Source organism: Jatropha curcas, chromosome 3, assembly GCF_041381405.1.
Source record: "Jatropha curcas cultivar XTBG-Jc1 chromosome 3, XTBG_Jcur_1.0, whole genome shotgun sequence".
In the NCBI taxonomy this organism is placed as follows: domain Eukaryota; kingdom Viridiplantae; phylum Streptophyta; class Magnoliopsida; order Malpighiales; family Euphorbiaceae; genus Jatropha; species Jatropha curcas.
The window spans coordinates 29,859,504-29,871,944 of NC_143153.1; the positions used below are offsets into that span (position 1 = coordinate 29,859,504).

General features: G+C 31.1%; 1 protein-coding gene across 2 annotated transcripts; it reads right to left on the reverse strand.

Moving 5' to 3' along the window:
* On the reverse strand, nt 1-2,752 carry LOC105639835 (putative N-acetyltransferase HLS1). 2 transcript variants are annotated; one of them, XM_089719877.1, is made up of 3 exons: nt 2,113-2,752; nt 1,598-1,776; nt 1-1,155 (listed from the first exon to the last, which is right to left on the reverse strand). In XM_089719877.1, the coding sequence occupies exons 1-3, from the start codon at nt 2,287-2,289 to the stop codon at nt 291-293; spliced, it is 1,221 nt and encodes a 406-aa protein (XP_089576003.1). In that variant the 5' UTR covers nt 2,290-2,752; the 3' UTR covers nt 1-290. The 2 variants fall into 2 exon arrangements, with proteins under 2 accessions (XP_089576003.1, XP_089576004.1); XM_089719878.1 differs by lacking the exon at nt 1,598-1,776 and having other exon boundaries at nt 2,113-2,248.
* Between the last annotated feature and the right edge of the window lie 9,689 nt (nt 2,753-12,441).

Consider the following 12,441-nt stretch of genomic DNA (forward strand, 5'->3'; position numbering starts at 1 on the left):
GGATCAAAAAAGCCACATCCATTTACAAAGACTTGATAATAATAATTAAACAAAAGTGAGGATATTCCTTTCTACATATCTTCTCATTCTCTCTTTTTCTATCCCCCAAAATCCTCCACATTAAAAACACAGCTAAAACTATAATAATAATTAAGGAAAATAAAAATAAAGCAAGTTAACAAAATTTTAATTATAAAAGAAAAAGGCACCCCTCCTTGTGTTGCTGTTATCCTACTAATTTACCTAAAGTCTTCAGATTTTCTTCTTTTGATGTGACGACTACAACATGCTTAGAACTCTCTAGGGTCAACAAAAATGGACACTCCTGGAGGTGATTTAGTCCAGTCACCCACTGACCCGTCACTGTAGTCTTCCCCAAGTCTTTTTATGCACCATAAATCCTCAGCGCACGATAGCATTTTCCAGTGTGGAATTCCTAACTTAAGCGGTTCGCGACTCGATACCTCCGTTGCCACCACCTCACATCCGAGCTCCTTAGCCAAGTTATGCGCGTAGGCACACAGTGCCTTTACCATTTTCACCGCGCGTGGCCCTTCACCTCCCAAACCATATAAAAAATGTAATCCAAAAGGCCTGAACACCTCGGGCACCGATGGTAACCTTAAAAAAGGTAACGCTTTATCAACCATTCTCGTCGTTTTGGCAAACGTCCGCTTCACGCGCGACGCACCGCGAACTTCCAGTCTAAACACATCCTTACAGTTCCAAACACTGAGAACAGCCCAGGACTCAGGCGGGTCGGAGAGAAACTTATCGAATCCGGGCCAGGAATCGGATTCATAGGTGCCACGCGGCACTGCCAAGAAAGTGCCCAAGCTGAGTTTGTTATTAAGAACGGAGTCAATGTCGCGGGGGAAGAACTCGGTGGTGGAGAAACGACGTCGGTAAAGCAATTCAGCGTCGTCAGTAGGGAGCTGAAACACTGTAACTTTGTGAGAAACGGGGAGTCGGTGAGCGAAGACCGGGTTGACCAGGATGGAGGGAGTACGGAACTTGGAGTAACCGCATTTGTCGGTGAAAAGTTTAACGGAAGCTTGGTTGTCGTTTTCAGTTGCCAAGTAGGAATATTCAGCGCCGTTTTCGCGAAACCATTCCTCTATCATACGCACCAGTTTTAAGCCTATTCCCATCCTCCTGTAGATGAAAACAAACGAACAAAAAAACAATTACTAAAATCAAACATTATTACACTAAAAACCAAAGAGATGTTTGAGCACATTCTGATATAATAAAGTAAACCTCATTAACGCCTAATAATTGGTACGCAATGCCGTTTACCGCTAATTATTTAATGTGTGTGTCTAATTTGTTATGTTGTTTCCAAGTGGAATTGGAAATGCAGATTTTTGAATACAAACGGCGTCGTCTTGCATGCAAATCACCCCTCTCTCTCTCAATCATTTCACTTTCATATCATTAGCAAAAAAAAAAAAAAAAAAAAAAAAAAAAAAAAAAGAAACGTAGAATACAAAAGGGCAAATTTAAAAACAATGATTAATGCAGTGAGTATAATTAATTAATTAATTTTAAAAGTTAAAAGTACAAATATTTAAAAAAAAAAAAAAGAGATACATACCGATGAGAAGGAGAGACACGAAGGCCTAAAATGTAAGCGACTTTGGTGTAAACGGGGAGAGGTTTTGGAGGTTCATTGTTAGTGGTGTTTTTGACATGTCTAGAAAGCTTTTTGCCACATGTAACGGTTTTGATGCAACCCCTTATCATCCCCACTATCTCCTCACCCAACTCAGCCACCTACTCAATACAAATTAAACACACAACTATTAGATTTTAAAAATTAATTAATTAATTAATTAAAACATTTAACACAAGCCAACAGAACAATTAGTAGTAACATGTATAATAATTAGTACCTTTCCATTTTTTTCAAAAAAAGAAAAATCAAATTAAGTAAAATTCAATCATCATAAGAAGCATATAAATTTACCTTAATTAATATAAAAAAGTTTTTAAGTTAAATAACGGAAATGAATGAGTATAATTTTGGATTCAGTTGTTATTTTTGGTGTTTTGAACGAGAAGAAAAGGACAAAAGAGTGAATGGACAAGTAAGGTATTGTGGGTATGTACCAGCATGAGAAAAGCAGGGGAGTGGCGGACCCTGCAAATTGGGTCACCCAAGAGGTCGGTGAAGAGAGAGAGTTCGCCGCTGGGACCAACTTCACATCTTCTCTCTACTTCTTCAACACCAACTCCATCTCTGCTCGGATCAAACTCTCTCACAACTATCATTCTCTCTTCTCCCATAATTAATCCCACAAAACGAGAAGGAAATGAATCAATACAAACGCTAAAACCTACAACTGAGGGTTCTGTATATATAGACACAGGAAGGAAGAAGAAGACGAAGAAAAGAAGCGGAAGGATAATAATAACGTGTGAAATAAGCAAGGAAAGAGAAGGAGCAGAGAGGGGCTATTAGGCTAGGACTTCGAAATCAGCGAAACCAGGTAGAGAAAAAAATTAAAACAAAAAAAAAAAAAGAAGAAAATGGATGATTTTGAACAGCTCATATGTATTATAACCAGTAACAACTCATATAGGAGGATGACGAGGAGGAGGAGATAATAATGAACTCTATAAAAATAAAAATAAAGAAAGAAAGGGATTAAACGTTAGGTCGTTTAGCTTCGTCGTCTTCTTGTTTTCGCTTGCTTTCAATTAGGCAGTGAGCAGTTCATCATCGCAGAGAAACAAGTGATCTTACGGTGCCTATAAATACCTGATTTCTGGCCTTTTTTTATTTCTTTATTTTGAAAATTTTCTATTCTTCTCTCTCTGGAATCCCCTCACCTCCCCTTTTTTTTTAAAAAAAAAAAATATTTTATTTAATTGAGTGCTTTTTGAAGTCCCTGTCCCTTGTAATATCTCTTCTGTTTGTCTAGTACTGGTAACAATACTAAATTACTAATAATAAATGATTATTATTTATTTGAATGTATAGTGGTAATGGGTAGTGAAATATTACTCATCACAGAAAAAATTTTTTATAAAAAAAGGAAAAAATAAAAAGGGGCCAGAAGAGCAAATGGCGGCTATGGCTGCGCAGTATTGTGGGTGTGAGTTTTCTCTCTCTTCTTGATAATAATCATTTAATTGTAAGGGAAGGAGGCGTTCCCATCATGACCCCATCTGTAATCATTACCTTTTTACTACTCTCTTCTTCTTCTATTTCTTTTCTTTCTACCATCTATGATCTATCCATCTATCATCATTATCGCATGATCATCATAATACTTACCATCTCTACTGTGGACCCCCCTCCTTGCCTTTCTTATCATCATCATGCATGCCGCATATCGCTATAATTTAGTTTAAGGAAAAAAAAAAAAATTATTTAGCAAATAATCTACTGAATAAATAGATGTTTGCTTCATGTTATACAAGGACTAAAATATTATACAAACTTCAACAGTTCACACTTCTTCTAAGAATTTCCTTCCATATTAAAACCATAATATTATAAAAAAAAAATAGTAACCACCAATTTAATTTAAGATTATGGTTTTTTTTTTTTTTTTTTGGCATTAGATTATGGTTAGTTAGTTTTCCTATCATATATATATATATATGGACGATATATCAAATGTAGGTAAATATTTTTCATTATAATAGATGATATTTAATAGATAAAAGATAAAAAATTTTAATTTCAGTATATTCGTTAATCAATATTTATTAAAAAAATAAATGTTTATTTCTAAAAAATTTAAAAATCTTTTATGATGATATATATTTAAAAGAAAAAACAAGAGAAAATGATATTTTGAAAATTTTAGAAAATGAAAAGTAAAATAACGGAAAAGGATTAGAGTGGGGGAAGGATACGTGGGCAATTCCCAGGAATTTCGACCGTTGATTTATGAGTGGGCTGCAAAAGTGGCTTTTGTCTTTTTAATCAAACAGTGAAAATTTTGCTTTTCTTTTTTTGCTGTAGTTTTGGCTTATAGTTACAGAATCAAACAGTGAAATATATTTTGTTTTATTGGCTTACTGAATATGACAACTCCCACTAATCGCGTGGATTTTCCGATCACCATCGTCCTCCCAATCAATCATGATGATCATAATCATTATAATTATCCACATATCTTATTTTCAACGGCCATGATCAACTCCCAGTATTTTCTGACTCTTCCCATCCCATCCCATCCCATCCCATCTTCAATCTTTTTATCCAGCCACAATTCTAACGCACCCCAATCGCTACTCATGTACCTCAATCTACTAATTATTTGAAATAATTAATTAATTAATTAATTATGATCCAATTTTTAATTAAGGAAGTGAATGCACCATCAAGAATTGGAATTTATTGCTAACATTTAATTATTCTATCATTTGCATTCGGCTGTTATGATGGTGCTTATTATTACTAATAAATAATAAAACCTATAAAAAATAATTAATTTTTTTAACAATATTATAAGCTTTTTGAAAACGACCTAGAATTATTGGAGATATATTTAGATAGAAGGAAAATGAAATGAAGCCAATGACAAGTCATGAGAAGTCAGCATTGAAGTTTCCTGAATTTGGCATATTCATAATTTTTTATTAAGCTTGTATGTACTATTTATTATATATTTTATATATATAGAAAAACATTTTTTATACGTTGAAGAGAGCATCTAACTAATATTATATCAATTATAAATAATATTAGATAGCTATGTTAATACATATATGGATAACAAGCAGGGCAAATGGGACCCTACAATTGAAGGGACCCATTGAAAAATCTATGTGGGTTAGTCCTTGGAGGTTGTTATGTGATTATTGGTTTGATTTTGACTCCTAACCAATGGGAAACTTGCAATTATTGTTTCAAAGCAATTTTTTAATGTGATATGAAAAATACCCAAATGATAGATAGCAATAGGGTTTCTATTTTCTATTTGCTACCTTACATTAATTTTAATTAAATTACTTGAAATGTCTTATCATATTATATAATATTATTGAATTGTAGTACTACATCAATCTTTGTTTTTGCATTTGTCAAAACTTTGGGAAAGTTTAATACACTAATGACACTACTTAAAAGATTAATTTTGCTATATACTTAATCATTTCTTGCACCACTATACACACTTTGGCTCAAATGTGATATTCTTAAGATTAATTAAGATCTAAAGATTAACAAAAAAAGAAAAAAAGTTAATTACTAAAAGCTCGATGGTGATGGGCTTGGATTACATGAATAATAGTAATTAGTCACTAATGAATTTTAAATATTCTACCTATATAATGGAATAAATATTCAAACTCGAGACCTCCACTTTATAGTAATAGAGAGAATTTAAGCTATTTATATTAAAAAGTTGGTCCTTTTAATCAGAATCAACAAAAAGATTAATCCATAGAAGCATTTGATGGTGCCCTTAAACAGATAAGCTAATTAACTAGTGAACTATATTCCATTGACTAATTGCAGCAATTTGCATAGCTCAGGAAAAATAATTAAAATATAAGATATTAGCAAAAACAGTCTTTAGAGCAGAAAAAAAATTCTTCTGCCACTAAATAATTTAAAATAAACTGTATGGGTCAGTTTTAATTGCTTAGTATAAGCTCACCATGTTTGGGTAAAGCAAATATTTTTCTTTTTCTTTTTCTTTTTTAATTTACGAGACAATTATTTTCAGTGAACTAGACAACGATTAAATCCCAGAAAAATATTTTCTTCGTTTATCTTTCAAATCTCAACTTTTGGTCTTCTGCAAACTATTATTTCCATTAAAGCAAAAACAACTAATCATTCTTTGCTATTTGAAATATATAATAATATAGATGAATTTGGATACTTTATGACTAGTTACTTCCAATACAAGCAATAAGATATTTTCAATGTCTTATGCATGCATTATAACAAAAGTTAGAAGCCAAAAAAAAATGGGGGGAAATGAAAATGATTATCATGTGATGGTGACAACAACATTAACTATTACATGAAAAGAGCAATATGTTAAGTTGATTATGATAGTAATATATTATCAACAATGATGGCGATGATGAGGATGATAATGACAATTAGAAATGAATATGTATGTTGATTAGTTAATTAGACTGAAATTAATTTGGTGAACTAGAAAATAAAAAGAAATTAATAGAAGCATCTGAATGTATATTGTAGAAATAAATGATTGCGGGTCAAAATTGGAGAAGCATAATTCATTATAATATACTTGGTTATTGGAAAAATATTGGGATTAGAATAAAGCGACAATGAAATGAACAAGTGAGTGATGAGATTCTTAATCATCATTAAACAAATGGTTAGTTGCTTAAGATGATACTAAGAATCCACCAACATTTTACCGATCATATTATTCTCTGTCTAGATGATTGTCGAGAGCCCATTCGATTTTGGAATCGAGGGAGAGATATTTGGTGTTGATTTCTACACTACTAGGTAAAAAGGAAAAAAGAAATTGACTATGATTAATTTAATTAAACTTAATTAATTAAGCAAAAGAATAATTCTTGGAGATGAGCTAATCGCTAGAGTGTCTCTCCTGTTCAAGATATGGTTCAGAATCTTACTTATTTAAGACTTAAATCAACTTGTTTAAAAACTTTGATCGGATCAAAACATGGCGATTTGATTTTTGATTACGAAAGAGGTGACGGGCACGATAATCATAATATAAACACATGATTCTTGCGAAGTTTTTGGCTTTTGCTCCATTTTCTTTCTTTTCATCAAGCTTTTTACAACTATATAATCATTGTTTATGTCGATAATGGATCAAGAAGCCAATAATTATTTCTACATGATTTGTTCTCTAGTCACCAATCACCTGATTATAAAGAACCGAAAGAAAAAATAAATAATAATAATAATAATAATATTAGGGTTTTCCAGAGCAGAGCAGAGCAGCTAAGCTAGGACCACTGTGAACAGAAACCCTAGTACCAAGACTATATAAGGCTATAACAAGAGACACGAAGGCTGATATAAATATATATTGTTAGGGTCAAGAAGAAGAACATGGGTCTTCAACAAAGTATCATGTTAAGGTGTTAACATGTTTCACCTAGATTATAAATAACACAAACAGTTAAGAGACAAAAACCGAGACAATTGCCTGGAAAATGATAACTGGAGAGGATCTTGTTTCCTTTTTTAATAATAATCTTAGCTTTTGATCCGTACAAAACCCTTTTTATCCCATCATTTACTAATGAATAATGGTTGCATACCACAACCAACATTAATTGTAGGGTCAATGTGAAACATCAAGTCCTCATATTAGGTTATGTCTCTTTTTGGATATCACATGCAAGTTTTTTATTCATATATTTGAATAGTCATAATATTTTTCAACTCAATTTAAGTATTTATGGATCTTAAATCAAGTTTAGTTTATGAATTTAAGAATTATTTCTGAAATTCTAAATTTATAAATTGGGTGTTGGTAAATAATGGCGGAACTAGCTATGAAAAGGGAGTTCAATTTACTCTTTTTTTTTTTCTTCTAAATTCTTGGTATACATTTATATATTTTTCCAAATTAACCTCATTTGTTAACTATTTTCTTTCAAAATTATATATTGACCCTAAAAAATTAATCATGGATCTTTCACTATTGTTAAACAATATATAGAAGGCATATACTCATTTTGTCAATTGAACTACTACCTCCGTTCTATAATACTTATCATATTTGAAAAAATAGTTTGATCCAAAATTCTTGTCACATTTATGGTTTAAAGGAGTAATAATTATTACTCAATTTAATGGTTTTTTAGAGAATTAATATTAAATTAAGGGTAATATAATCAATTTACTCAAGAATTTAATGATTTTTTTAAGGGACGTGAAATTTCAAATATGACAAGTATTATGGAATAGAAGTAATAATATTGAAGTTAAAATAATATTGTTTAGAAAGTAGTGAAATGAAATATGCTTGTCCAAAATTTTTGAAACCCTAGCTTATAATTATACTAGCTAGTGGGAAGCCAACATGAAAGAGTAGATTAATTAACAAGTAGCCAACATGTTCACAATCATATTCCAAATTTTCTTGACATATATATGGGAACGAGGAAATAACAAAGGTTTTATTAATGGGTTAATTAAATTAATATTGATTTGTTTAGTTAAGACACAGTTGGAAATTAATTAATTAGGTTTTAGATTTAGCTACCTCTGAACAAAGTTGACCCATGCACCAAATTAAGATTAAAGATGATATGAATGGATGGAGTGGCTCGAGAAGTGATTATGTGGGATTATTAGTTTAATACTCTATGATTAACTAGTTCTTTTTTGTAAGTCTTTTTGGCATCGAGACCTTCAACTTGACCAAGGAAAAACCTAATATAATATATGGTCCAATATACTATAAATCAATTAATTAATGAAAACTTGCAAATATTTTAAATTAAAACCAAATAAAACCAGAGACCCTTAACATGTTTTGAGGGTCGGTGATATAAGGAATGGAGAAGTTATGTTTGACCTTGTTGGGTACATAATGACCTATTACTGACCTACTGATTAAGTCATAATTATGTACTGATCACATGAAATAGAATTGATTAATTAGTAAAGGACCCAAATGAAAAGTGTATATATGTAGAGACAAAAATAGGGTTAAAAATAATAAAAATGGAGTACAGCTTAGAATGTTGGGAGGGAAAGGGAGACAAAAGGCAGAGATAGGGTTGATTTGGTATAGAGAGAGGAGTATTGGAAGGGTTAAGGGGGACTGTATTTGAAATAAGAGAAGAGAAGGAGTTGTCATTTCTGAGAAATGTTAGAAGTTTGTTTTGGTTAGGAGCAAAAATTGTATGGTAAGAGACCGACACAAGGGTGCGGCCCTGGCTCGGCCGAATCCCCAAGATTATGTACCATGTCTCATCAACCCACTCTCTCTCTCTCTCTCTCTCTCTCTCTCTCTCTTTTCTATATATCTCACACACACCAATACCCCCCCTCTTGATATGACCTTTCATCACTGTCACCCTTGCCTTGCCACGTGGATTTCATGCATTGGACTTTCTCTTCTGTCTGTCACCCTAATTTGAAAATTCAACAATATATCAACATGCATCTTAACAAAAATGATTTGCAGACATTTATGTCGAGCATGCAAGTGTGTATAAGATTTCAACATAAATTGAAGTGTTTCTACATGATTTGAAGTGAATATCCAATAATGCCATATATAAGTTCTGGACAAGTTCTATATGTGCTTGTTTAAATTTAGGTATCTACATCTATTTAGCGGTTTATAAAACTTAAATAGTCATTATTTGTGACGGATTTTCTCATTAAAAATAAAATATTTCCAGCAACTATTATATTTCTTTATTTTAGAAAAATTTATGTAGCCATTCATATTTATGAGAAGATTACATGTATGATCTTGAGATTGTTGCGAATATATGCGAGCTTATGTCAAAGCATCTAAGATATTACAAGATATATATATATATACACATGCGAGTGTGACCAAACTTTAAAAATGTGTGACTTGAGAACATTAAAAAGATCACTAAAAAGCAAAATGGTAGGAGTAAAAGACCCTGTATATGAATATTTGCTTAGGAAGAATATTTATATTTCGTTAGCTAGAAGTTGAAATGAGGGATATTTGAATATTTGATTAATTAAGTTGGATTTGCTTTTGAAAAAGAGAAATCTGATGGAAACTGCTATATATTTATATATATGGCAAGTAAAAGATTGAGTGTGCATTCTCATTTGATTCGGATTTCATCCACTTTGAAAAGCTCTTGCACTTTCTAACACAAATATTATGGCTCACACATAAACTAAATCCTTTTTCCTATTTCTGCTTTTCTAACTATACAGTAAACAAACATTATTTTGTTTTATTTCTATATACCCAATATTTATTAATTATTAATATATATATTTTACACCTTTCTAATTTTTCCAATTACTTTTTTTTCCCCGTTACCCGAATATCAGATTGACTCCACTTATAACCATCTTTTCATTGAAACGTCACAACCCTAAAATTTCTACTTCTGGCTCTCCTCTGCAAATGAACTTTCTATTGTTATTGTCTATCTCAATGCAACCTTTTTAATCTTGTTTTATCAGATATATATACAAATAAGAAATACCCATTAAGGATGGACGAAAATAAACTTTCGAGATATAAAAATTTAAGTTTTTTATTATTAAAATGATTCCACTCGATTGAGAGCTGAATCGCTTCAGCTGCATAAGTGGATTGAAGCATCATCTGATGTAAATGAAAAAAAAAAAATAATAATTACACTGAAAATAGAAATAAAGCAAGAGAATGCCCTTAAAATGACACGTTTATATAAGACAATTAATATAAATGTTAACCTAATAATAATAAATAATATGGTACGTAGTTGTTGAAGGTAGGGGTAGTAAAAGAAGACAAAAAGTACTGAAACGGAAAGTATGGGCCTAATGGAGAGGAGAAGAGAGAGAGGATAAGAACAAATTCTGGATCCCCAAATCCCTTGTTTTGCCACGTTTCTCACTAGTCCCATCAGCCCATCCCATCATTTAATCATCATGAATGTATGTATGGAGCATCATGATATGCATGATCATGACATGCATGATGATGGTGGTGGTGGTGGTGGTGGTGGGGCTGCGATTGTAATGCATTTTCACCTTTGGAAGGAGTTGTCTATGTGAATGAAATGAAAGTACTATAAGGCCTTAAAATTTGCCTTTTCTATTTGTCTCAATTCAGATGGACCCACATGTCTTTTTTGGATCTATAAGGAATGAATTCATTTTATAAAATATAATATAATGTATTTATGGAAAGAAAGAAAGGAAAAGATTGAATTTTTATCCTTTTTTTTTTTTTTCATTTATAATTGGATACTACTTTATTCGAACAATAATAAAAACACAAGATTGCAGCTATATTAGAAATTACAATTTCATAATTTCAATTAATACTTCAATATTTAAAATTTATTTTTATACAATAAAAAGTCACTATCAAGTAAAAAATATAATATTTTTAAAAAAAATTTACTGAATAATTAATTATTCTTACTATAAATTGATTAAATAAGAAAAATAAACTATATTTCTAAACGAATTGGAGAGATTTTATTTGGATATCGTCTCAACTCAAATACAGAAAAACGTGGCAAATAAAAAAAATTTTCCAACAAGATAGAAAATAAATGGTAAATGATATTTTTCTGTTTATGTTTTATAACTTTAAAAAAAAAAAAAAAGAAAATCGTATTTTGTCTGGTTGCGATGGACAATTGTTGCTTTAGTGATATTTATAAAAATGTAACCTTTTTAGTCGTGTATTTTCCATCATTTCAATAAGACTAAGACATTAGAAGTAACAGATGATAAATATGTAAATGAGGTGTGTATGGTCCCTTCATTGCCGGTCCCAAGTATCGGATTATATGCCAAATGTCTGTTAACCAATATGAGGTTGGGATTCTTATGTCCTAATCTTGTCGCCAATTATTACCTTCCCACTTCTGCCCTCCTAATTAAGGGCTCTCCTACAAACAAAACTCCTGTTTTGGTACTAGAATTAGTTGGCTCACATGGATTTATTTCTGACCCCATTTTCCTTCTTTCTTTCTTTCTTGTTTGGTTTGAGTAGATTTGGAATTGAAAATCTAATACTTAAAAATGATTTTTTTTTTTTTTTTTTTATAAACAATTAACATTGATGGGCTATAGCATTTATAGAAAATATTTAGAGTTACGAGAATACAGATTATAAATTTTATTTTTTATAAAAATGAAACAATAGTTAAATAGTTGACTGCTAACGGCTGTTAAAATATTTCATTTTATCGAACATATTCTAAAAATGTTTTCATATAAATTTGTGTATTTTTGAGTTTTTTTCAATGAATTTAAGTATAGATTTTTACTTTTTTCTAAGAAAAGTGAACTCTCTCATTATTAATTTAACTCTATATGAAAAAAGATAAAATCAATTATTAATTTAACTCTATATGAAAAAAGATAAAATCAATTAAAAATTAGAGTGAACCATTTAAATTTAAATGACGAAGATCCAGTAGCATGGGATATCCTATTTTGGATTAGTAGCGTCCCTAACAAACAGGAAGTTGCTATTTGGATAGTTTTTGGTGCATTGAATTTTCCATTTGATACTCTTTTAGATAAACCTAATAATTGCCTTATACAGTCAAAAGAGGACAATGGAGGTAAGGTCAAGGCCAAGGGAAGGGAAGGGAAGGGAAAAGTGGGTTTTATTTTCCATAACACACTTCCCATCAACTAAGAAAGTTAAGGACACTTGTCCCTCAACTAAATTTGGGTAGAGACCTTGTCGTTTCACTTTCTATGTCATGGTGGGTGGAGATAGGGATGATCTTTGGCTTGTAAGAGTCAACCTCTCTCTCTCTCTTTCT